Source organism: Carassius carassius, chromosome 4 (genome assembly GCF_963082965.1).
Source record: "Carassius carassius chromosome 4, fCarCar2.1, whole genome shotgun sequence".
In the NCBI taxonomy this organism is placed as follows: Eukaryota; Metazoa; Chordata; class Actinopteri; order Cypriniformes; family Cyprinidae; genus Carassius; species Carassius carassius.
Genome location: NC_081758.1, coordinates 32,457,249 through 32,483,162, shown reverse-complemented (window position 1 = coordinate 32,483,162; position 25,914 = coordinate 32,457,249). Strand labels below are relative to the sequence as shown.

Here is a 25,914-nt window from a genome sequence, read left to right as displayed (position 1 = left end):
TAGGATTAAAGTCTAAAACCTGACTAACAAATCAATACGGACTAATGCGGTTTCATAAACGACCATTTCACACAATTTTACTAATTCGATCCAGGTCCAGCGAGTCAGGATTATTTGATGTGCACGTTTATTCTTAAAGCAGCCTTTAATTTAAGATCGATCATGCATCAAATCGATCCAGCATGGCAAACAGCGATTTTTTTTTTTGCTGTTGTTTTCATTTGAGATGTTGTGTTTTCTTCGGTCCACAACTGACATCTCAGGTATAATCAGAGGTGGGTAGTAATGAGTTACATTTACTTCGTTACATTTACTTGAGTAAATTTTTTGGGTAACTAATTCTTTTTTGAGTATATTTAAAGATGGGTACTTTTACTCTTACTTGAGTAAATTTTTTGGAAAAAATCTGTACTTTTACTTCGTTTCTGTGGGCGACGCTCCTCTCGTTACTTTATCTTAATGCAATAAATGTTATAAATGCTTCAGTTTATTCCAAACGCGCAGTCTACTTTTCTCTGGGCAATGAGCGATGCCCATTCGCGAATGATTCATTCTATTGAGTCAACTCTGTTCAAAGGCTTGATCAAACCAGTTGGCAAACGAGTGAATAGGTTCATGAATCAGTTTGAATGATTTGTTCAGTTCCCTGCCGCACGCACTGAACGTTTAACATCAGCAGCGTTGAAAACCGTGGCTATGGAACTGCACCTAATTGAAAGCAAATCTGCAAAGGCTATTGTTTGCTAGCGATGAAGATCTTTATTAGATGAACACCGCGTGTGCTGTCTACTTTTCAACAGGTAATAACTTGGGCTACATTCGATTACAGTACACGATACCACTGTGACATTAGTTTGTTGTACGTGTGACTTATAACGGAAGGGAACCAAGTTGAATGCAGCTTCCAAAAGACAAAATTAGCCGATTAATATTAATACAATCACACCGGCGTGAGAATGTTCAGTGAGTCATATCATCAGCTGCTAAATTCAGATCTGTGTTCGCTGGCTGGCGCTGAGCCAGAGAGAGAAGCGTTTTTACAGCGCTGCGCATTATAACCAATCACACATGATTCTGTTGAGAATCACACACGATTCTGTTGATTGCAATGGCCAATCAGAGGTGTTCCGATGAGTCATCGCTGAAATGCCGGTGCTTCCTTCACTCGCTCACTGACGGAATACCTCTTTCTGGCAAATTCTCTCGTCAGAAACAACAAAGTGCAGATGTGTATACGAATCTGTAAATAAGATATTGATTTCACAGTGTTAACAGTTTCAGTGATTTTAATGGGAGTTTTTAAGAGTGATTGAACTTTAGACTGTCAGTGAAAATGATTTTTGATAATGTAAATGTTATTTGCTCTCTTTATGAACAATGAAAAATTAGTAGCAGTTTTTATATCACATTGACTTTCAATGTTAAATTCACATTTAATATAAAGTCAGTCGTATTAAAAATATGTTATGGCATGACACCTATATCTGTTAAGTAAACAGACAGATGTTCTGTAACTTAACGGTCATGTGAGGAGTTTTCTCTCTTCTCTGTGTCAGAGGTTATTTATACATATATAATACATACTTTAAAATATAATTTATTTCGTGATGCAAATCCGAATTTTCATCAGCTGTTACTCCAGTTTTCAGAGTCATGATCCTTCAAAATATAATTCTAATATATTGATTTATTACCAGTGCTGGAATCAGTTTTGCTGCTTAATATTTTTTTTGGAACCTGTGACATTTTGTTAGGATTATGATAAAAAGAACATCATTGATAGTAAATCAACATATTGGAATGATTTCTGAAGGATTATGTGACATTGAAGACTTGAGTAAAGGCTGATGATATATATATATATTTATACACACACACACACATACATTACATACATTTTATCTATATATCTAAATAAAAATAGGCTCAGTATATATGACCCAAAGTAACTAGTAACTGACTACTTGAGTATATTTTTTATCCGATACTTTTTTACTCTTACTCAAGTAACTATTCAGACTAGTACTTTTACTTGAGTAAATATTTCTATAAGTACTTTTACTTGAGTACAGTTTTTGGGTACTCTACCCACCTCTGGGTAAAATTTTCATCTATAAATGTTAGAAAGTCATGCAGAGTGAACGAGCGCTCGCAACAGATGGAACGCAATACAATAATAATAATTATTCTGCAATAATTCTGAATAAAATATGCATTCTGCTAAAGTATTTGTTGTTGGACATTAAATCTGATCCATGTAGAATTTTAATGCTACATGTAACTTAATTGTTACCACAGCAGTAACTACATTAAAGCTGCTAAGGGACCTACAACCCTGCTCCTGGAGAGCTGCCATCCTGCAGGCTTCAGTTCCAACCCTGTCCCATCACACCTGTCTGTAATTATCAAGTAGCCCTTGATTAGCTGGTTCAGGTGTGTTTGATTGGGGTGGAGCTGAAATATACAGGATATGCCTAGGTACAGTTCTCTCACTAGTGTTTTCTAGAGAAGTCTGTATATTTGTAGGTTTTGTGTGCCATCTGAGGGTGTTAAGTTTGGTCATGACATTGATATTCGACTAAAATATTTGATTTTGATGTTGAAGTTTGATGTGTGTATATTTTGGTGTGAGATTGTTTTTATAGCTGTGAGTAAATGGTGAACTGTTTCATGAATTGTATATTAGCTACTGAGAAAAACTGTAATCAAAAATTAGTGACCTGTATTCTTTAAAAAAAAACAACAACAATATCTTCCCCTTGCAACGACATCATGTTTTTCATTTAAAGCAACCTGTCATTTAATGATCAAATCAACTGACAGTCACACCCTACATTTGAGTCAACAAAATTCAAATCCGCCCTGTTTTGTGAGTTATCAGAACAGGTGTGCCCTCTTGACAACACAATCACGGGCACAATACTGCATTGTCTTCATTTACTCAATGTTACGCAGGATAACCTCAGTCACCACTTTTTTACATTGTGAGAAAAAAAGAAGAATGTAACTGGTGGGTGCAGCTGTTAATCCCTAACATTCTGCCTATAAATGTCTTAGTTTAGTTTTAATGAATTCAGTATGAATTCAATGGGTGGCAGGATAAGCCCATGTCAATGGCAAAAGCACGTAGGCGAGACTGGAATTGGTTCTACCTATAGGTAGCCTCTAATATTATTACTGTCAAATTATTGTAAAGGTATAAGTTAAAGCTAGTTTTCAATGATTAGTTGGGTCAGTTACACTTTTCACTTTATAAAAAAGACAAAGTGCTTGGGGCATTCAATTTAATTTTTTTATTTTTTATCTTATGAAACATTTGAGTGGGAGTGACTGCAGAGTTGTGCATATCACAATAACCAATTCCTGTAACACTTTTGATAAACATAAAATGTGTATAGAATAATAAAAAAAGCATGTAATTTACATATAGGTGAATATCATTAAATCTTTCTTTAGTTGGTTATTCATACATTGTGCCCTGCTTGTTAATGATAAGTGGGTTAGCTGCAGAGATAATTCTTAATTTTTAACTCAGTGTGTGAGTTCCAAATGCAATAGAGTGAAAATGTGAAAAATCTGTCTTTGTCTGTGGACTTTTGCACTAGTATTTGTAAGATAAATTTAGCCTTTCTGACAGACAGAGGGGGAATGTATTGCTGCATAGTAATGGCATGGAACTACTTCTGCTAAAAAGCTTATAAATTTGGCTATGGTATATTTAGTACTGTAGATTGCTACAACCCAAAGTATAATGGACTTGTAGTACAAGGGTTTTACATAATGCTGAAATCTTTTTCATCAACTTATGGATACATAGCCTTGTTTTACAAATACAGTTTTAAGTAATTAGTTTGAAGGGGTGAAACTTTAAGATATATTTTTAAATATAAAATAATATATTTTTTTGTAATGTTCACACTTCTTAGGTGTTCGTATAACCACTTGTGAAAAATAAGGGGACATCGGGCCAAATGAGAATTCAGAATCATACAAATGCACCACAACATAATTTTTTTTCAGTTTCACTTCTGTTTCTTTTCAACACGTTCAACGTATTAAACATCATTAACATGTTTGTTCCAGAACGTTGGCAACACTAGCAACTAGTGTTTCTCTGTAAAATACTTATTGTAGCAGCCCACTACCTAGTAAACACTACTTCAAACACTGCTTCTAATTGTAGATACATTGTAGCTTATTCCTTTGAGATCACAACACACTAAAGATAAGAATAAACCAGCTTCAAATGACAAATAAGTAAATACATACCCAGTTAGTGACACTCCAGCCACCACAAGAAGAAAGGTATTAACGTTTTGAAGGTATTGCATCATTTTTGAGTTAGGTTTTGTGTCTTTAGTCACTCGGAGAACTGAATGTCTGATAGAGAAAAAAAACCCAGGAAGAGATAGTGGGAGGAGCGTGTGGCTGTGGTGACACCCATTTATTGTAGAAATGTTAAGTAAACATGCGTAACTGTAATATATTGTGCTAGGAGGTGGTTTTGGAGAGATGAACGACAGACACATACTCTGCAAGCTTACTTGTTTTACTGAGAACTCACGTTCAAATCAGGCCACACACGTAAATCTCACTCAGAAACATCTATTACACTACTTGCCCATTAGATTTGAATATCTTCCTTACAACATAAACAGCTTGGAAACATATTTTTATTTTTTTTGTGTAACAGGAAAACCTAATGGCTTCAACCATTTAGATGACGGTATTACAAAATAATAAAACAAAGTATTATAACAGCTGTTTCTTTAACTTTAAGCATTTGCAAAGAACACCTATAATACTGTAACTTATAAATTCAGCCTTTTTGGAGCAGTACGAAACCTCTGAGGATATCTGCGAACAGTTTCCACAGCAGGTATTGCACTCTCTGGAACTTGTGCTGACAAATTCTCTATGTTTTCAGGGCTCTTAGGCTCAATGATTGGCATGGAACAGTCACCAATGGTAAGAAAAAAATCAGTGTTCCTCTGTTATCATCAGTGACACTTGAATTTGGGATCTCTAACACACCCAGCATGGGAGAACCTTCTGCAGCATTTCTTGGCAACATATGGACCACATGCACAGTGCACCTTCTCTGACCCTCCTGCACGACATAACTTACAGGATCCTTTCGCTCAATCACTGTTGCACTCAACCATTTCTCCTGCCCCTCCTCTGAAATTTCGGACTCGTACTGGTTCTTCCTCCACAAAGGATATTATGGCTCGTCTTCCTCGGTCATGTTGTTTCTTTTGTTCCTGCTGTCTGTCTTGAACTGACTTTGCTAGATCAGGCTTCAACAGTGAAAAACGTGTTCGGATATGACATTTTATAAATTGCTCTGCTGGTGTTTTTCCTATTACGGTATGAGGTGTAAGGTCTGTAATATGGTTTGCTATAAATAGCATGTAAAACAAACTGGGTTCAACTAATATGTTTCTGTTGATGGATGCGCATTCTGGATTCCCAGACATTACAACAATAGCGATAAAAAATAAAATAAAAACCCTGGACAACCGATTCACTCTTGATCAAAGTGAATGATTTGGGTGCTGATAGCGGGTGCGCACTGATGAGACCTGAACAGCACACGTTAACTAAACTCATTCAAGCTTTTACATTTAAACATTTAAGAGCCAGAGGACGCGAGAATTGTTCATGCGCTCAACTCAAATGCACTCAGTTGGATAGAATATTCTGCTTTTTTGTATAAGAAAGTATTCTTCCATAAACATAGCACATATAGAACTGTACCGAAACCCATGACTGTAAAACCGTGAAACAAACCGAATCGTGAAAAAGTTGAACCATGCCACCCATAATCAGCACTAATGCCAATCGCTACATTCGGAGAGCTGCGAAAGTTGGTATTGCTGCCTTTGGTCTGAGCATCGCAAGCAGATGCTTGTGGTCAATTATGAGTGTGAACTTCCATCCGTAAATATATTTATGGAACTTCCTTACCCCATATATGACGGACAGGGCTTCTCATTCTATTTGAGCATACTTTTTCTTGGTTTCCATCACAGCGAGATGCAAATGCTATGGGACGCTCCTCTCCATTGTCCAATATGTGTGAGATCACTGCGCCCACCCCATAAGGTGAGGCATCGGACGCTTATTTCAGAGGTCGATTGCAATCATAATGCACCAGTACTGTGCTACTGAGCAACAGCTGTTTCGCCTCCTCAAAAGCCATATCACAAGCAGCACTCCAACTCCACGGTTGCTTCTGTTTAAGCAGATTATGTAAAGGCTGAAGCCGACTGTAGAGATTTTGCAAGAAACTACCATAATAATTTAGGAGGCCCTAAAAAGGCTGTAATTCAGTTTGTTTGGTTTTGGGGCATTTACAATTGCTGCTACCTTTTCGTCAGGAGGATGAAGTCCCTCTTTATCAATGCTGTGCCCCAAATACTCAACACTGCTTTGCATTAACTGACACTTGAATTTACTCTGAGGCCATACCTCTCCAGTTTGGTAAGCACTTCATCCAGTTTCCAGATATGATCCTCTTTTGAGCTGGCAGTGACAAGTAACAAATCCTCTGTGTTGGGTTGCACCGACTAATCGACTTGTCGACTTCAATGCTCTGCCATGACACTTTAAGCTGGATGTTGACTAGTCGCTGGTCCTATAGAGGGCGCATCAGTATAATAAATCTTTGCAGGACTACCACATTAAGGCACCATATTCAAACAGTTAAAAGGACAATAAAAGTATACTCTGAAAGGTCCACAAGACATGTGTGATTATATAACTGGATGCTTGAAATTGAACGTGAGAACGCATATTCTAAACAGTTTATTGTACAGTTAAGTTAATCACTGTTCTATTCTAATGCGCTGCACACACAGCAGCTTGTGTGTCACTCGCAGATCATTCACGCACAGAATCATTCAGTGCGGAGATGTACTGTCAACGCTGTTCTGTGATTTCTCAAAAAATAGCTTAAAACTGTAAAGTTCAAGCATATATTTGTTGATAACTAAATCCCACAGCATCACTACTACTAGAGAGATGCTGCCATGTAAAATAATTCACACACCCAATCTCTGATTGAGAAATGAGCACAGATCTGTTAGAAAAAAAATGACCCAAAGACAAAATAACTGATTAAAATGAGCTGTTATAGGAGCAATAGACATGTAGGCAGCACTGTGTCATATGCCATAGCTGTGCACAAGGGGTTTTTCACAGCTCCAGACTTATTTGTTTATTTGTTTATTAGTCGACTTCGACTTGACTTTCATCACATAAAAGTCGACTTTAAAAAATCTGTAGTCAATCAGCCCCTAGTGTTGGGTAGCTGATATGTTTCCTCCTCCAGATTCTGGTTTATGGTGACTTTATAGTCACCACAGATGCGGATGGACTTATCACTTTTAGGCACAACTATAATTGGCGCTGCCCAGTCAATTTTAGATACTATGCCTGCTTTTTCCAGTCTATCCAGTTCCTTTTCCACTGCCTCTCGTAATGCATAAGGAACAGGTCTAGCTTTCTGGAAGATTGGTGTTGCATTCAGGATGCACTAGGATAGTTGCTTTAAAATCATTAATTGTGCTCAGTTTGTCAGAAAATACCTCAGTGTGTCATCTCAACAAAGTTTTCCCTTCAGCTTTCTCCACACTGAAAATGTTTGGCCAATCTAACTGAATTTTTTTCCAGCCAGTTCCGGTCCAGCAGAGTTGGTCTTTCCCCTTTGACAATGACCAATGGCAGTGTCACATTTTGCTTTTCATACTGCACTGGCACATCTACAGATCCCAGAAATGGAATTCTCTCACCTGAATATGTAAGTAGCTGTATGCTAGTTTTGCTTAACGGTAAGTGTGACAGGAACTCCTTGTATGATAGTTCTGACATCAGCGACACAGCTGCATGTCCATGCACTTCCCATCCAATTCAACATTCACCACAATTCCTTTTTTTCCATCTGAGGTTGTTTATATTGTATACACACCAAATAACTCTGATTCATCCTCTTTTCCTTCATTACAACTTTCTGCTTCCACATACTGTGTCTGTCCAGCTGCTCTTTTATTTCTAAAGGCTCTTACAATGTGTCCGATTTTGTTGCACCCATGACACTCCTCATTCTTGAACCTGCAGTCCCTAGCAGAATGTTTCCCAGCACATCTGTAACATTTATTGCTTTCTTCTGGTCTCTCTTTCCTCTTCTGGTATTTTCCTTTTTCAGAATCATCTCTACCCTTAAAGGTGCCATGTGAAAAAATTGAGGTAAAAATATACAAAAAATGACCTACACGCATCAAAAGTATGAGAAGAAATAAGGGCGATGATGTCATTAAAAAAATGTCAAGTTATAGTGCTGCAGAGATATCAACCTTAATTAGCATTAGCATTACTAGCCCCGGCCCGACAGGTGTCGTAATACCAGTTTCGGCCATGGGAGGCAGTATGCGGGCAACATAACCACCATCCAACCTGCAATACACGAATAACTCGCACGGCTTCTGGGCGTACTTGAACCTGATGTCAATCGTGTGGAAAGTACAGCCCACTACTTCATTTCAGTTCAGGGAAGAGAGCGGAAGGATGACTTAAGCCCTTGGCAAGAGACCACCACCCGCTACAGGGAAACAACCGTGCTCGGAATCACAAATCAAATCCAATAAGAAAAGGAGCCGAACCAGAGTAAACATCGGCACTGCTTTCAATCGCTGGTGACAACTGATGGACTTGAAAGAAATGAGGTTCGACACCGAACTTGCAACATTTCTTTTGGATTGGTAAGTTAGATGCTGTTAGTATTTCACTAGAAGTTTGTTTTATATGTTTGTGTATTTTTTTTCAGGAAGTTATAACATAGAAATGTATCGAAGGCTGTTCTATAAACGTGCTAATGTTAGCGATGGCTAACCGTAGCTGCGTTTGATAATTAGCTAGCTATAACTTACCCATTTTTTTATATCATAAGTAACCTGCTCTGTCTAGTCTGTTGGTCTCCGTGTCCTCTTTGCTTCGTGGTTTTTCTGTACGTGAGAAAATTGATGTGTTGCATGAAAGCATGTGAAAAGAGTCAATTGCGTGTGTCTCACAGTGAATGCTTGAGAGTTGGCAGCTCTGGTTACGTTTGTTGGCGCTAGCTTGGTCAACATTAGCTGTCTGATGTTGACCAATGATGTTGACAGAATGCTGTCTGTCAAATTAATTTAATTCAAATAATGTGTATATACAACTCAATGTAATATGAACAAAACGAATATGAACATATTCACTGGTAAAGGTGAAGGGGAGTAGATTGAAGATGTCATGTTTCAAAATCACTTGACATCACCCAACGTTCCTCTGGAGGCAAAACGTCCACTTATAGCAGCGGTTCTCAATTCCAGTCCTCGCGCCCCACTGCTCTGCATATTTTGCACGTTTCTCTTTGTTAAAACACCTGATTTAGATAATCAGCTCGTTAGAAATGAACTCCGTGCATGAACTGTTTTTCAAATGTTCATTGCTCCCTACTCTCTGAGCAGGGGAAATCTGTTGAAGTTTACCTCACATCGAAACATTCATTCACTGATTTGTGCTGTGCAGCGTCTTTAAACATGGACAACTGTGACATCATATACCTCTGTAAATCAATACAATTTAAATTCACGTCTTGCACACTTCAATGCACTTTGATTGGAACATATAGCTACGTTCACTTCGAACTGGAATCATGGCTGAATATCCTGTGATGTCCACTTCGCAGGGCACTTATGTTCGAATAGAACAAATGTCTGAAGCGCTAAGAGAAACGTTCAAAATGTGCAGAGCAGTGGGGCGCGAGGACTGCAATTGAGAACCGCTGTCTTATAGGCTTAGCTATGCTCTAGGGTTGTTGTGAAGGTAAGGGCGGGGCATAGAGACTGCCGTTTCTCGTTTGTTACTCTAGAGTAGACCAATTCACTTTATTGAGGCATACTGCCCCCATCTGGTATGGAATGTGGAGTATGACTTGATTTTTTTGCCAGATATGACAGATGGCACCTTTAAACGTTCCTTTTCCTCTTTTATGAAACAGTTTTGCTTCATTCACAGTATTCACTGACTGTTAATCCCTTGTCTTACCCGCAATTTCCAGCGTGTTTCTTGAGGCCAGCTCCATGGATGATGCAATTTTGCAAGCCTGGTGGAAAGTCAGATCCTTTTGACTCAACAATTTGCGTTGCATCGACTCAGAATTCCACTCACAAATCTGTCTCTAAGCGCACCACTCAAATACTGTCCAAATTCACAGCTCACTGATAGCTGCCTCAAAGCCACGATGTAATCCGTCACAGATTCACCTTCCTTTTGATTGCGTTTCTGAAACTTAAAATGATCCACGATCATTAATGGTTGCTGTCTGTAAAGGGCTAGCAACGCTGCTTTTAGTTCATTGTACGTCATTTCGCGGCTTCGTTGGTGTGAATAGATTCTTTAACAGTCCATATGTGTCTGCCCCTATCACAGAGAGAAACACGCTAACCTTTTTCTCAATGGCAATGTCATTTGCCAGCAGCCACTGTTCAAAACACTCAATGGACGATTCAAAATCTTCCTTTACTTCCTTGTATGTTACCTATCCACACGGCCAAACTGCATCGCTGCCATGTTAGCTATTTCGATAGCAGTTTTTTACTCACGCCTTGTTCCCTTTTCTTTACTCTTACGACAAGTGCAACACCGTGTTTCTCCACCACTAACAGTCTCTAAAACAAACTCTTAATACTCGTTGCCACTGTAATATATTGTGCTAGTAGGTGGTTTTGGAGAGATGAACGACAGACACATACTCTGCAAGCTTACTTGTTTTACTGAGAGCTCACGCTCAAAACAGGCCACACACGTACATTCAATAGGGGCGTGGTTTACGAAAATCTCACTCAGAATCATCTATTAAAGTAACTACAGCATTCTCGTTGCTCTGCTGGTAGAACAAGGTAAAACTGATGTTTTACATATACAAAGAATTTGGTTTTGATCTGATCTGGTTCGAACATTGGGAGGTTGAAGTGTGGGTATGTTTCCTATGTTTTTCATGTAAAGCATTTTATGCACGGAGGATAATATTGCTCTAATTACTCTCAGGTCACTTGAATAATTTATTCAGCCAGTTAGTTTAAAAGTGCAGAATGAAACAAGCACCACTGATATGCGTAGTTTATATTCTCCCTGAAGTTGGTATTGCCACAATTGCTTATTAAATTCAGCTTCATTAACTTCATTTTTCTACCGTGTAAGTAAATAATTCATGCAATTTTTTATAGCCTACATTCATAATATGAGTGCATCATCTTTGTATATCTTTATTATATATTTTTTATATTAAATATTTTTTTTTAATAAAAGTAACTATGACAGAATCTCAATAAAAAGACCTTTAGATTCAGGCCCTACTGAAAAAACGAATTAGCATTTACATGTTTTAGAGGACGTTTTAACATGTTTTAAGTGATCTTTCTATGGACAAACAATAGATTGTTTGCTGGCCAAGATAGAATCATCAAAATATCACTCCAGACAATCAAAGTTGGCAACACTGTATATATATATATATATATATATATATATATTCACTAAATGACTGAAAATCTTCAGTTATGCAACTAAAATACACTTGTGCTGGTACAGTAAGCAAGCCTTTTGCCTGTATGTTCATTTCCTCTATAACACAGGCCACTGCTTTTAAAACATCTTGTTTACTACCACATTCAATACACATCAGTTGTAATTGTTGCAACACTGGTCCTGCAAGGGCCAAAAGTTTATTTTTCAGGAAATGTAACTTTTGCTAAACTGGTTTTAATTGATACACCATGGTGCAACCCTTATCGTGGCTAGGGACCTTTTAGAGTGTAACCCTTACAAAACTCATGCTCTGTTAGCGCATTAATAGAAACCCAGCTCCCTTTTTTGTAGCAGTTTAGGTGTACATTTAAATAAGGTGTAGTTGTTCAGGGTACATTTTATTTTATTTTTGTCTTGATTTTGACCCTTATCTTGATGGTAAATTTTACGTGGCCATCAATTTTTTTTTTGAGTGCACACTGTTTTACCAGTTAAACCACATACCTAAAAAGAAGTGATGCTTTGAATTGGTGCATACAATGAATGACATCACGTATGACTAAATTAACTTCTTTTTTGCTTAGTATTGATCATCTCTTTCACTTCCACTTGATTTGTGTGTATATGGTGCATATGTAAGGTAACAGTGCAATACATTTTATCATATTATTACTATTAATAATAATATGACAATATCTGACTACAGATTCTGTAGTAAACTTGGATTAAATGGGAGGGGAAACCCTGCCCATAACCAGCTAGGATAAAATACTGATGTGCATTTACTAAAGTATTCAGGAACTGAATAAATTACTGAACAAATTACTGCTAAATAATAATAATAACAACACAGCTTTAATAACAAACACAACAAACAAAAAAGAGATTACCTTAGATAAAGTTTGATTAATATGTAGGCTATAGTACCAGTCAAAAGCTTGGACACATGACTAATTTTAATGTTTTTGAAATAAGTTTTTATGCTCATCAATCCTCCATTTATTTGATCAAAATACATACATACATACACACACACACACACACACACACATATATTTATATTTATATATATATATATATGTTTTTTTTTCTGTATTGTTGATCAAATAAATGCAGGCTTGGTGAGCATAAGAGACTTAATAAAAAATAAAAAATAAACATTAAAGACGCAAATATGATGCAATTAAAATTTTCCCTTTCTCTTTTGGAGTGTTATATGGTGCATAAAGAAGATCTGTAAAGACTGTGGAGACGCTGAGTTTCATTTTGAAAGCGAAGCTACTTTGTTTGGCCTTGCAAAATAGGACACAACTAGAAATCAGTGGTTTAGTTGTACTTACAACACTGTTCTAGAACAGTTCAACCCAAATATTCAGATGTATGCAGAACATTTTACGGAGGATAAGGACTGATTCCTGTGAGAGTAGCCCACTATGCCAGTGTCTGTTTCTATAAAGTGGGACAGTTCCACCTTTGCAAGGACAGTGTGGCGCTTCTGACACTCAGTGTACATTACATTTATTCATTTAGCCGATGCTTTTATCCAAAGTGACTTACAATTGCTATATATGTCAGAGTCGCACGCCTCTGGAGCGACTAGGGGTTAAGTGTCTTGCTCAGGGACACATTGATGCCTCACAGTGGATTTAAACCTGGGTCTCTCACACCAAAGGCATGTGTCTTATCCAATGCGCCAACACCACCCAGTATAGAGTAACTGGTAGAACTTGTTGTTTGTCGTTTCTTTGATCACAAAAATGCACAGTGTTTGGAATAACGGCGTTTAAAAGAACGGCGTTAGGTAACGACGTTATTTTTTCAGTAACTGGGTAATCTAACTAATTACTTTTCCCGTCGTTACAACGCCGTTAACATTACTGGACGTTAAATGCGGTGCGTTACTATGCATTGATTGAATAAACTGTATAATCCGAAGTTAACGCAACCCTGGCTCAAACAGCGAGTGAGGAGGTGGGTTAATAACGAGATAATCGATTATGATTGGCTAAGGCAGAGTCATGTGTTTCATGCTAGCCAATCAAAGCCAGTGTTTTTACACACATGCCAGCACACATGCCAGCGGCGCCACACACACACACACACACACGCAACAGCTTCGCAGCAGCAGCAGAGATGGCGAGTCAGGAGCAGTCCGATGAAAAGTTGGCCTTTTTTTTGAAGGTGGAGATATAAGCACTACTTCAAATTCATTGTGGTCAAAGGCAAGAACGTACATGTAATGTGTACATTATGTCCAGGAGCGAAGACTTTGTCGACATCCGTTGTAAGCAACTCTAATTTAATGAAGCATCTCACAACGACACACGCATCTACAAAGCTAGTGGCCAAAAACACTTTTCTTACAAAGATAATACTTGAAGTGCAGGATAAAACTCTTGCTGTCTGTTGACGTGCAATAAATATCGAAAGTTATGTACGAACACCTGTCTGTTCTACTCATTTCAACTGACTTGTTAAAACTGCTAAAAAAATACAAATTCTTTGACATATAGCAACTTTTTTTTTTTTTTTAAAGAGTAACGCAAATAGTTACTTTCCCTGGTAACGAGTTACTTTTATTATAGAGTAATTCAGTTACTAACTCAGTTACTTTTTGGAACAAGTAGTGAGTAGCCTAACTATAACTAATTACTTTTTTAAGTAACGTTCCCAACAGTGCAAATGCAGACATGGTTTTATGTTTACACAGCGCGATATGCAACACAACGTCACACGCTTGAGGCATTTGGCCAATCACAACGCAATGGATTGCTGGCCAATCAGCATACACCTCACTTTTTAGAATGATGAGCTTTTTAAAAATCGATGCGTTTCAGAAAGGTAATAGTTTCGATGGCGAAATTTCTCTTAATAGAGGAGAAACAATAAAGTACAGTATGTGGAAAATAATGTGTTTTCTGAACCTTAAACCACATAAACACACTGAATTACACCAAATACACAACATAATATTATTTTTAGCAATGTTGTATGATCCCATTAAAAATAGTAATATGTCCAAATATTTTACTAGTAGCCTAGTAAAAATATACAAAATATAAAATTAAAAACATGGGTCGATTTTCACATTTTCACAACAGTACAAACATCAAATGTTCATTAAGTTGCTAGTTCCAATTGGTCAATAAAAATGCACATTTATGATACATCATATTATTAGCTTGTATATATAACTTTTGTTCAGTTAGGTACACTCTTTAAGAAAAAATATGTGGGAAAACTGAAAAGCTACTAGTCATTTTCTGCCAGGATGTTATCTTATCTTCTTATCTTACTTTTATCATTTAAAATATTTTGTTTATATATTTCGTAAATACACTTAGGTTAGGCAATGACATCGTCACACAATGCAACGTAATTTAGCTATAAATCAATCTGCTTTTAGCAACTTCCCCTGGAAATTAGTTGGCAACACTGGTGCTGAAATTGCGTGCTCATGAATCCTCTCATTTTAACACAAAGTATAGACATTGTGAAGGATTCATTGTGCATATATTTATTGTGTTATAACAGAGCTTTATGAGATCGTGATTAACTGAGATTGATAGTGATAATAAATGAAGCACTGCTCTGCCATGCTAGCAGCTCATGCTAGCTTTTCTGTTAAAAATAACAGTGGTTTGTGAATGTTGATGCTTGATTTCACATAGAGCAGCTGTTAGGCCTACTACACGGAGCCATTGTTAACTGAGAAGATGCGCAAATCCACTTCATTTTCAGCGTTTATTTGCGCATCTTCTCAGTTAACAACGGCTCTGTGTAGTAACAGCTGCTCTGTGAAATCACGCACCTGAGGGAATTTACCGCTGATTAGAGAACCGGCTTTACTGACGAGATGCGCATTAACGATCGGCCGATCGTGATCGGAGCAGCCCTAAATTTTAGCCCGACAGCACTTGCATAAAATGGATATTATATATGCATAATCTGCCTGCAGTGAATATGCAGTCCGCAGCACGGACTCATTGTGCTTTCACACAGGACGTGTTTGCAGTCCGCTAGGCCTACTGATCCGCATCTGTTTAGTCCACAAACACAACATTTGTTCATTGTTTTGATTTCATATCATGCAAAAAAAAATTATAATTATATATATATATATATATATATATATATATATATATATATATATATATAATTTTTTTCTCAGCATCATAAGTCTTTTATCACAGAACAGTAACAATCTTTCATATAGACATTAGTTTAAACTCAATAAATATAAACAACGCATTATTCATGCATTTTATTTCTAGGTTTGTATAATAAGCTGCTCAAGCAAGCGGAAAAACATTTAAACACAATAATTAGCCTACGTTACTTGTTAAAATATTTAAAATTAAAACACCACAGACAGAAACAGTCTCGTGCATTTTGCATTTAAATCTTTATCAAAAGCAATCCCACGGGACGGGTCATATAATGAACTTTGTTTTTCTGCTTCCATAATAGTGAACATATATATTGTTTTCCTTGTTTATCTAAAAGTGCTCTTTTTCTTGTTTTAAACCTAGCCAAAAACCCATGTGACTGCGTTTACAATCCATGTTCATTTTTCCCGCGAACAATGCGCTTTCACTTTAATTCAGCGCCTGCAGCAGAGCAAAAATCAGGGACGTGCGGTCAGGGTAGGCAGGGTAGGCAGTGCCTCACCAAAGGAAATGTTGACATTACATTTATTAATTCCAAGAGCTTTATTAATTCACCACATTATTAATTGCATTAATTTTATTCCAAATATTATTTTTTGTAACAAAAATTTTCAGGAATACACATAATATACTCATTTTGCCATTGTTTGCTCCTAAAAACCGTTGTTTCATGCAGGAAATTCAAAAGCCATGGCCATTGAGGCAGAGGTGAGCGGTGCCTCTTTGGTCCATAGAACGTAGTTTATGTAGGTTTGCGCATGCGCAGTCAGTTCTCATGCTGTCTTGAATTATCAACATTGAGGCAGAGACCGAGCTTGCTTCATGTCACGTGATCTACTCGCTCTCACTCAATCAGCGCGCTTCCCGAATAGCATCTAGTATACTTGCGTGTCGGTGTGTGCGCCTAGCAGTTTGTAGGAGCGAATAAGCTGTTTTTGTACTTTAAAGCTGTACTGCTGACGCAATGTTTTCTGACTGTAGCCTGGTGCGCCGTCACCAGACCAAAAGTGTGTGTGTGTGTGTGTGTGTGTGTGTGTGTGTGTGCGCGCCGTGGCTGTCTGTGCGCGTTTGCGCATTTTGATGGAGTGACTAGGCTGCCGCGCCGCCTCCTTCTCTGTGTCCCTCACAAAACATTTGTTTGTTGTATAAGTCATAAGATAGATGTGTCCATTAATTTGATTATTATATTTGATTGTGCATTAGCCTCACATGACTGACTTTGCTGAATGCAGGCAGCGATCTGATGATGCCTGATATGAACTTGGGTTGCTAAATTAACTGAATGAATATATGAACATATATTCCACACATTGATAGGTCACAGCCTACCCATGACAAGATTTCACCGCACGTTACTGGCAAAAATAGACTCACTACGTTAACAATCGCTGCACTGCTGCAGAGCACCGCTCCTTTACACCTCGTGCAGCTGAAATCCGTTAATACGCACTGCAGACGGACCTTGTGAAACAGGCGTTATAACGTAACACCAGAGCACTGCTTTGTGTACCCTCACCACCATAAACATCATATAGGTAGACGCCCCATCGAACGCTACTGCCTATTGGCACGAACGAGCCGTGGAGCCGCCATCTTGGACCGGTCGACAGCTCCACTCAGTGTAACTTGTTTGCCAGGTGCAATGAGCTGTCAGCGCATTAAATTAATCATATCTCACTGAATACCAAACTGATTTTGACGCGGGTTTTTTTTGCTGCAAAGGTCATTCATGCAGCTATGATACAGGACACATGGTTCAGCGTATTTTAATATTCATAATAGGCTTTACAGTTACATATTATATTCTGATACAACCCGAATTCCGGAAAAGTTGGGACGTTTTTTAAATTTTAATAAAATGAAAACTAAAAGACTTTCAAATCACATGAGCCAATATTTTATTCACAATAGAACATAGATAACATAGCAAATGTTTAAACTGAGAAAGTTTACAATTTTATGAACAAAATGAGCTCATTTCAATTTTGATTTCTGCTACAGGTCTCAAAATAGTTGGGACGGGGCATGTTTACCATGGTGTAGCATCTCCTTTTCTTTTCAAAACAGTTTGAAGACGTCTGGGCATTGAGGCTATGAGTTGCTGGAGTTTTGCTGTTGGAATTTGGTCCCATTCTTGCCTTATATAGATTTCCAGCTGCTGAAGAGTTTGTGGTCGTCTTTGACATATTTTTCGTTTAATAATGTTAAAATGTTCTCTATAGGTGAAAGATCTGGACTGCAGGCAGGCCAGGTTAGCACCCGGACTCTTCTACGACGACGCCATGCTGTTGTTATAGCTGCAGTATGTGGTTTTGCATTGTCCTGCTGAAATAAACAAGGCCTTCCCTGAAATAGACGTTGTTTGGAGGGAAGCATATGTTGCTCTAAAACCTTTATATACCTTTCAGCATTCACAGAGCCTTCCAAAACATGCAAGCTGCCAATACCGTATGCACTTATGCACCCCCATACCATCAGAGATGCTGGCTTTTGAACTGAACGCTGATAACATGCTGGAAGGTCTCCCTCCTCTTTAGCCCGGAGGACACGGCGTCTGTGATTTCCAACAAGAATGTCAAATTTGGACTCGTCTGACCATAAAACACTATTCCACTTTGAAATAGTCCATTTTAAATGAGCCTTGGCCCACATTTTTGCATGATAGAGCTTTAGTTGGCATCTGCTGATGGCACGGCGGATTGTGTTTACCGACAGTGGTTTCTGAAAGTATTCCTGGGCCCATTTAGTAATGTCATTGACACAATCATGCCGATGAGTGATGCAGTGTCGTCTGAGAGCCCGAAGACCACGGGCATCCAATAAAGGTCTCCGGCCTTGTCCCTTACGCACAGAGATTTATCCAGTTTCTCTGAATCTTTTGATGATGTTATGCACTGTAGATGATGAGATTTGCAAAGCCTTTGCAATTTGACGTTGAGGAACATTGTTTTTAAAGTTTTCCACTATTTTTTTACGCAGTCTTTCACAGATTGGAGAGCCTCTGCCCATCTTTACTTCTGAGAGACTCTGCTTCTCTAAGACAAAGCTTTTATAGCTAATCATGTTACAGACCTGATATCAATTAACTTAATTAATCACTAGATGTTCTCCCAGCTGAATCTTTTCAAAACTGCTTGCTTTTTTAGCCATTTGTTGCCCCCGTGCCAACTTTTTTGAGACCTGTAGCAGGCATTACATTTTAAATGAGCTAATTAAGTGGATAAAAGTGTAAAATTTCTCAGTTTAAACATTTGCTACATTATCTATGTTCTATTGTGAATAAAATATTGGCTCATGTGATTTGAAATTCCTTTAGTTTTCATTTTATTAAAATTTAAAAAACGTCCCAACTTTTCCGGAATTCGGGTTGTATAAGATATAAGTTACCTGACGCCCAAAATCTAAATATGTGAGGTAGGATATTTATAAATCACACATTATAAATATGATAAAGAAGCAGAAACAGATATTGCAAAATAAGATATTTTAATAAGTTGAAGAAACAATTTAATTATAATTTGTGACATATACACTCTCTCTGGTTCTCTCTCTCTCTCTCTCTCACACACACACACGCGCACACACACACACTTCTCCCTCCCTCCCTCCCTCCCTCTCTCTCCATCTCTCACACAACACACACACACTCTTCTCTCTCCATTACACACTCTTCTCCCTCCCTCTCTATCTCACACACACACACACACTCTTTTCTCTCTCTCTCTCTCTCTCTCTCTCTCTCTCTCTCTCTCTCTCTCTCTCTCTCTCTCTCTCTCTCATACACTCTCTCTCACACACACACACTAAAACCCCTGAAAGAGGACTGTTTTGCAGAGCTTCTTTCTCGTGCTCCCTTTCTGTAGTTCAAGAGAGGAGAGTTTGTCAACATGGTGGAGCCTAATCTTTAGAAACACAGACACAACCAATGACAACATATCAGACTGATTGTTGATGCCAAACTGGGTCTCCTCCATGTGCTCCCCAGGAAGGAAAACATCCTCTGTCGCAATCTCCTCCCGCACAATGTGTGTGACTGTTGACACCTTAGGAGCTTGTATTGCTGAAGCTTGGCGGATCACCCTCTCTGCAGCTCTCAGCACCTTATAATGAGAATACAAATAATACATATTTATATAGCGCTTTACACCGTACTCAAATACACTTTACAGAACAGAGAAAATATGATCAAAGCAACCTTAATATACTTTACTTCCTGATATCACGTGCGCAAACACAAATAACAGTTATGTTCTGTCGAACAATGTATGTATTAACTTCAGATTGGATTGTGTTGGTAATAGGCACTTAACGTTACCTAACGCTAAAAGTAAGTTTCGTGCGTCTAACAAGTGCTTTTTCGAACTTCTTTCTGATCTGAATAGTAAGTTATGTGAGAAACACTTGAGTTGAGGGAGGTAAATAGTCTACTAACGTTAGCTAGCTACGATTTCAGTACAGTACTATCAAAGATCCTTGCTCCTTCTCAATTCTCTGGATTTAAGGACAAACTACAACCAATAGTACAATAGTAATGTTAAATCTTACTTGTGAAAAGTAATCCCGAGCCATACTTGCGATGGTCTGCCGATTAGAACAGGAAAATGCTGCACAGTGCTCTGGCATTTTAGCTGCTGCTACGCAACGAAACTAGGAGTACGACCGGTTCAAGATGGCGGCCGCAAATCTTGTCGCCCAGCGGCCAATAGGGCGTCTACCTATATGATGTCTATGCTCACCACGCCTCGCAGTCGCTGCTTAGAAGTGCAACATTGTAAAGGGTCCGTCTGAAACCGTGTCTCGCGGCCGTGGCGCAGCATAACGTTCGTTCCGAACGCTGAGTAATTAAATACACCGGTATGGCAGTATATTCAAAATTAACATCGTAACGAAAATATACACCGGTTTTCGGTATGAACCGGTTTACCGCCCAGCATTAACACTTTTCATTTATTTTTCACTCAAGTCAGTTTCTCTGAAGTGACTTAATTAGGGAGAGTAGGAGGGCAAGCCATCAGGAGTCCAAATTTGGAAAAAAGAAGAGGGTAAATAGAGGTAAACAGTATCTCTATGCAGCTATCACCCTACCTGTCAACATTAGTTTTTCCCGGGAGTTTCCCGTATTTCACATCCATCTCCTGGCCCCCTCCCGTTTTGTTAGTTCTCCCAGTCATTGTTACAAGATTTTTGGTTTCTGAGATTTTCAGCTTCAGTGGGCGGAGCAACATGAATATTCATTAGTTTCCCTGCCATTTCGACCTTCATTAGGGACCCCCGAGAGGTCTGTATCAGATTAAAGGCCATACAAATCTTAAATAGTTACCGTGCATGAATACAATGTGTGATCAGTGCCTCAAGAGCACTCATACACACATTAATATAATGGACGCATGCTTACTGTACGGCTCCTGTAGAAAATGACAGAGCTTGTGTTTAAAACCAAAACACATTGGAATTAATAATTCACTGAAAACACAAGTCTGTTCTCTCTGCAATCTCTGATGTCATCAGCCTGGGTCCCTTTACATTAGCGCTTTTTTGGACGGATTGTTTGGATGCATTTGCTTACTGAATCATAGGACTGAAAACTTTCCTGGTTTAGTGGCTTAACATTTTCCAATCACAAGCAGAGAAGCAAAATTGGGTTAAAGGGTTAGATTAGAAATTGTGCTTCAGTAATTTTGTATAAACCTATGTATATGCATTTTCTTAAGAATTTTTTGAAGGCTGAAAAGTGAAGTTCATTATTTTATAAAACTCACACATGAAATATTTAACCCTGGGTTGGATTAAACCCCAGATGAACTGAATCCTGTGATCACGTTTCACACTGCTGATACTGTACCTGGGGTTAACTGTTAATCCTGGCTATTCATTAACAGACGTTTCACTCTGTACATTCCTAAGCTCCGGGTTAACATTCTTATTTGCGGTGTCACTGCCATTGAGTGGACGCACAGCAGGCAACCAGTTTACACTGCTTTTCCAAAATGTTTTACAAAATGTTTTTTCCAAAATTTTACAAAATGTGGCCACGTAGATCTATCAGTCAGTTACTTAAATGCTCTATTATTTCTGACCATGCCATCGAATTTGTATTGAACAGACTTTTCTGACCGTAACTACAAATTATACTGTCTCCTCATCTCACCAGTTCACACACCTTCCATCTTTTGACATTTCTTATTTTTCCCTCACCGGCTGCTGTTTACACAACATGTGTGTCTTGTTACTGACGTGACACGAGCCTCACTGCTCAATTTCTGATTGGCTGTCTGTTGCCAAGCATCCAGCAGCAACCAGTAAACACCACTCCAGTCCATTCCCTTTCAGTCGGTCACTCTTGACGTCACGGATCTCTCCAGAGAGACCAATCCATTTTGAGTTTAACTAAACGAGCCGATGAACATTGGCCTGTGGTATTTCACATCTGGCTACCACACCTCGCAAAGCGGGTATAAAAGGCAGCAGGTGCACTGCATTAATTCATCCTTTCACTTAGGAGCTGAGCAGTGGTGCATCACTCTCCTGTTATGAGTGATTGCAGAACAAGTGTGGGCATTACAGGACAGCAGCGGTGTTCAAGATCGCACAGGAAAAAATATCATCCTCATGCAGACACATGGGTGACTGCGCCTTTAAAAAGATGTGATAAGGGTGATAAGCCATGCATTTCTGGATGTGGTCATTCTCATGATACAGACATTATTACATTTTTAAAATTAAGTTTGATATTTTCAGAGTAGTATTGAATCTCATTTTGTAACTGTGCACTCTCCAGGCTGCAGATGAAGCTCTTATCCATGATCCATTGAGGAGACAATGCCAATGAAAGACCAGGGGACATCAGGATTGTCAACTAGCGCCAGATAATCTTACTGTTATTTGGATAACATGACATTCGCTACCACAAAATCCAACTGCCCACCTAATTGAAAGGGATAGTTTACCCCAAAATTAAAATTCTGGTATAATTTACTCACCCTCAAGTTGTTCCAAACCTGTATAAATTTCTTTGTTTTGCTGAACACAAAGGAGGATATTTTGAAAAATTTAATTATAACTATCCCCAATTCCTTTGAGCAGTATAATGATGGCATTTTAAAAACAGCACATTTTCAAAGAAAGTCTTTCTTAAAAAATTTGAAATGTAATTTTATCACTTTAGTTATAAAGAAATTGTTCTTAGTGGGGGAGATTAAGTATTATTTTTTGATGTTGCTTTACTGATTTTATATGGGGTTCTATTATATTTTATCAGATGGATTTCAAATGAGCTAAGTGTGTAACATGCTTCTCTGTATATTTGTAATCTGTATGGATTGTTGTGTACTGTTGAAAAAAAATACAGTTTTATTGTCCTATAATTATTATTATTACTATTTGCTTATTGCCTCCCTGGTTTTATAAATGTACAATATTAAGGTTGTTAAAAACACTTTTATTTACCATAGATTTTATTATAGTTTAATTTATTAAAATACCACTGCATATAGTGGATAAAGCTTTCATTTAAACAAAAACAATGTTAAATCAGCAGGAACATGGCATTAAAACATGAAAAATCATGTTCATTTAACAGTATTTAAGTTAGGTAACATTAACAGAGATAAATTATGTTGAGAGAGCATAACATAACATGTGTACATACATATATATATATATATATATATATATATATATATATATATATATATATATATATATATATATATATGAAACAGTAAATTTGTTCTGACCTGCACTTGTTAAAATATATAAAAGAAGGTCATCTCATACAATGATACAAAATTATATTATATTTAAATGACTAAAACTTCTTTCTGAAAAAGGAGTAAAACCTGAAGGATAGGGATGTTCTGTGATCCCTAAATAGTCTTTTCATGTAATTTATTGTTCTAAATATGGCTGACAAGATTTTTGTGAACTGTTACACTAAATAAAATTTTAGTGGATGTCTTCTGCAAAAGTGTATGATAGTCATATTTGCTTAGAAAATTTAAGACACATTGTAATTAATGAAAAACCCATTTTCATCTTTCAAAACAATTTCATAAATCAGGGGTGTAAAGCAGGTTATGTGACATAGCCAGGTATGTCTGAGGATAAGCAAGCGGATAACCTCAGGTTCTGGTTACAAAATCAGAGGTTACTTTCAGGGTAAGTGAGTAACCATAGTAACTTGATTCTCATGAGCAGGTTATGTTCCAGGGTTAGTTCACTTCAGTGCACAGGTGTCAACAATTTTGTAAAGCTGTCCGAATTCTGAGTGAACTACTTCATTCCCTACATTTGCTCACTACTTTTTACCCACAATGCATTCTAATTTTGAGTGTACAACCGATGTTTACTTAGCTGAAGCACTGTTTCCCATAATCCAATGTGAAGTAGCAACGAGCTGGAGGAGAGATTGGAAGCAAGCGAGTTTGAATGAGAGATGGCGTAACTTTCTTATTTCTGCTTTAACATTAATTTCATACTTTATTTATATTAAAATATATTATGTAGGCAATAACTCAGTTTAATATTTTACAAATTTACTGAGGTGGCATCATTGTTAACTTACAAAAGTGATGGTAATTTGGTGGATAATTAAAAAATGTTCGTCAATCACCTGTAGGTAGCATATTCATTCTGTTTTAAAATTAACAGTCGCCTGAGGGCCCTCTTCGAACATTATCTTATCTGAGCCAGCTCTGACTCAAAATGCTGCTCGGGAGAGTGTCAAGATACTAAAAATAATAAATACGACTGCACCTCTAAAGACGCGTCAAGCTCCTGAAGTTTGCAGACGAGACTACAGTAATCGGTCTCATCCAGGACAGTGACAAGTCTGCTTACAGACAAGAAGTTGAGCAGCTGGCTGTCTGGTGCAGTCTTAACCACCTGGATCTGAACACGCTCAAAACAGTGGAGATGATCGTGGACTTCAGGGGAAACCCCCCTGCACTCTCCCCACTCACCATCATGAACAGCACTGTGGCGTCATTCAGATTCCTGGGAACCACCTTGTCTAACATTGTATTTATATTTACAATTTTTTTTTCTGTTTGTTGTTGTTGTCGTCTCTGTGTACTGAAAGCTTATGTCACTAAAAATAATTCCTGGTATGCACAAGCATACTTGGCAATAAAGCTCTCTCTGATTCTGATTAATAGTATGTTTTGTACAAATAAATAATATACCATCAATGAAACCACAATGCTGACACGGAAGTATGTATAATTACAATAGAGTAATTTTGAGTGTTATTGCTATTAATATTATTTACATCTAATATAAAAGTACATGTGACAATGTTTTTGCAACAGCTCCAAGTCTCAGTGTATACGTTCACTCCTTTCTGATCTGATCTGATATAGTCCAATCAATTGCCATACACTAGGGATTAGTGAATGAGTTGAACAAGTTGAACAAACGATTTCAGACACAGTTTACTTCCAGACGTATTTTTGGAACCACATTCCTCGAGTAAGCAAGGTTTGGGGTTAATCAACCGAAAGTTCAGGGTATAGCTAACAGTAAGTTAACCATGCTTTCTGGAATACACATCAGGAGGCTAACCTTTGTATAAATCTTCATTTAGAGAAAACAACAAGAAGAATCAGAGTTATTCCATATGAAACCATGATGACATTGTTCACCGATTATTTTACTGCCAGTCTTTTTGCAGTCTTACTGACTTCCTTTTTGAAACTGTAAGTTTCTCTAACAAAATGGCAGGGCAGATTAAAACATGGGTTTCACATCACAAACCTTGCCTGTTTTAGCTAAAACTTAACTGAAACATGACTTGCCCAAATCATAAACTTTAAACAAGTTAAATTATTATAAAAACTTAATGAATTGTTAAAAAAAAGGAACTCAAGGAGACTCTAATTCAGATGTGTGAGTATATGAAGATTTTAAAAACCACAAGCACATTTCAAAGGAATAATTACATACCCAGTTAGTGAGAAGCCAGTCAACGCAAGAAATAAATAAAAATTTACTTTCATTATTCCTGCTTTAGGTTTTGTGTCTGTTATCACTGGAGGACCGATTGTCAGTCAGAACTGTAAACAATAATATGCAGACAAGGAAGGAGGGGCCAGGATGGGGAAAGCAGTGTCTTGTGACGACAAAAATGTTTGGTGAGCACAGTAAGTTGTACTTACCTACAGTGTTCCTGTAGCTCAACTGG

General features: G+C 37.8%; 1 protein-coding gene across 4 annotated transcripts in view; it reads right to left on the bottom strand.

The window, feature by feature from the left end:
• Nucleotides 1-25,798, bottom strand: part of LOC132139835 (globoside alpha-1,3-N-acetylgalactosaminyltransferase 1-like) — a 52,154-nt gene extending 26,356 nt beyond the window's left edge. For 2 of the 4 annotated variants that reach the window (XM_059548470.1, XM_059548471.1), the window contains exons 1-2: nt 25,677-25,798; nt 4,270-4,380 (exon numbers count right to left, since the gene is read on the bottom strand). In XM_059548470.1, coding sequence (XP_059404453.1) covers nt 4,270-4,380; nt 25,677-25,729 — 164 coding nt within the window. In that variant the 5' untranslated portion in view covers nt 25,730-25,798. The remainder of the gene's footprint in view (nt 1-4,269; nt 4,381-25,676) is intronic. The other 2 variants (XM_059548476.1, XM_059548473.1) reach the window with 2 other exon arrangements.
• Nucleotides 25,799-25,914: the final 116 nt, after the last annotated feature.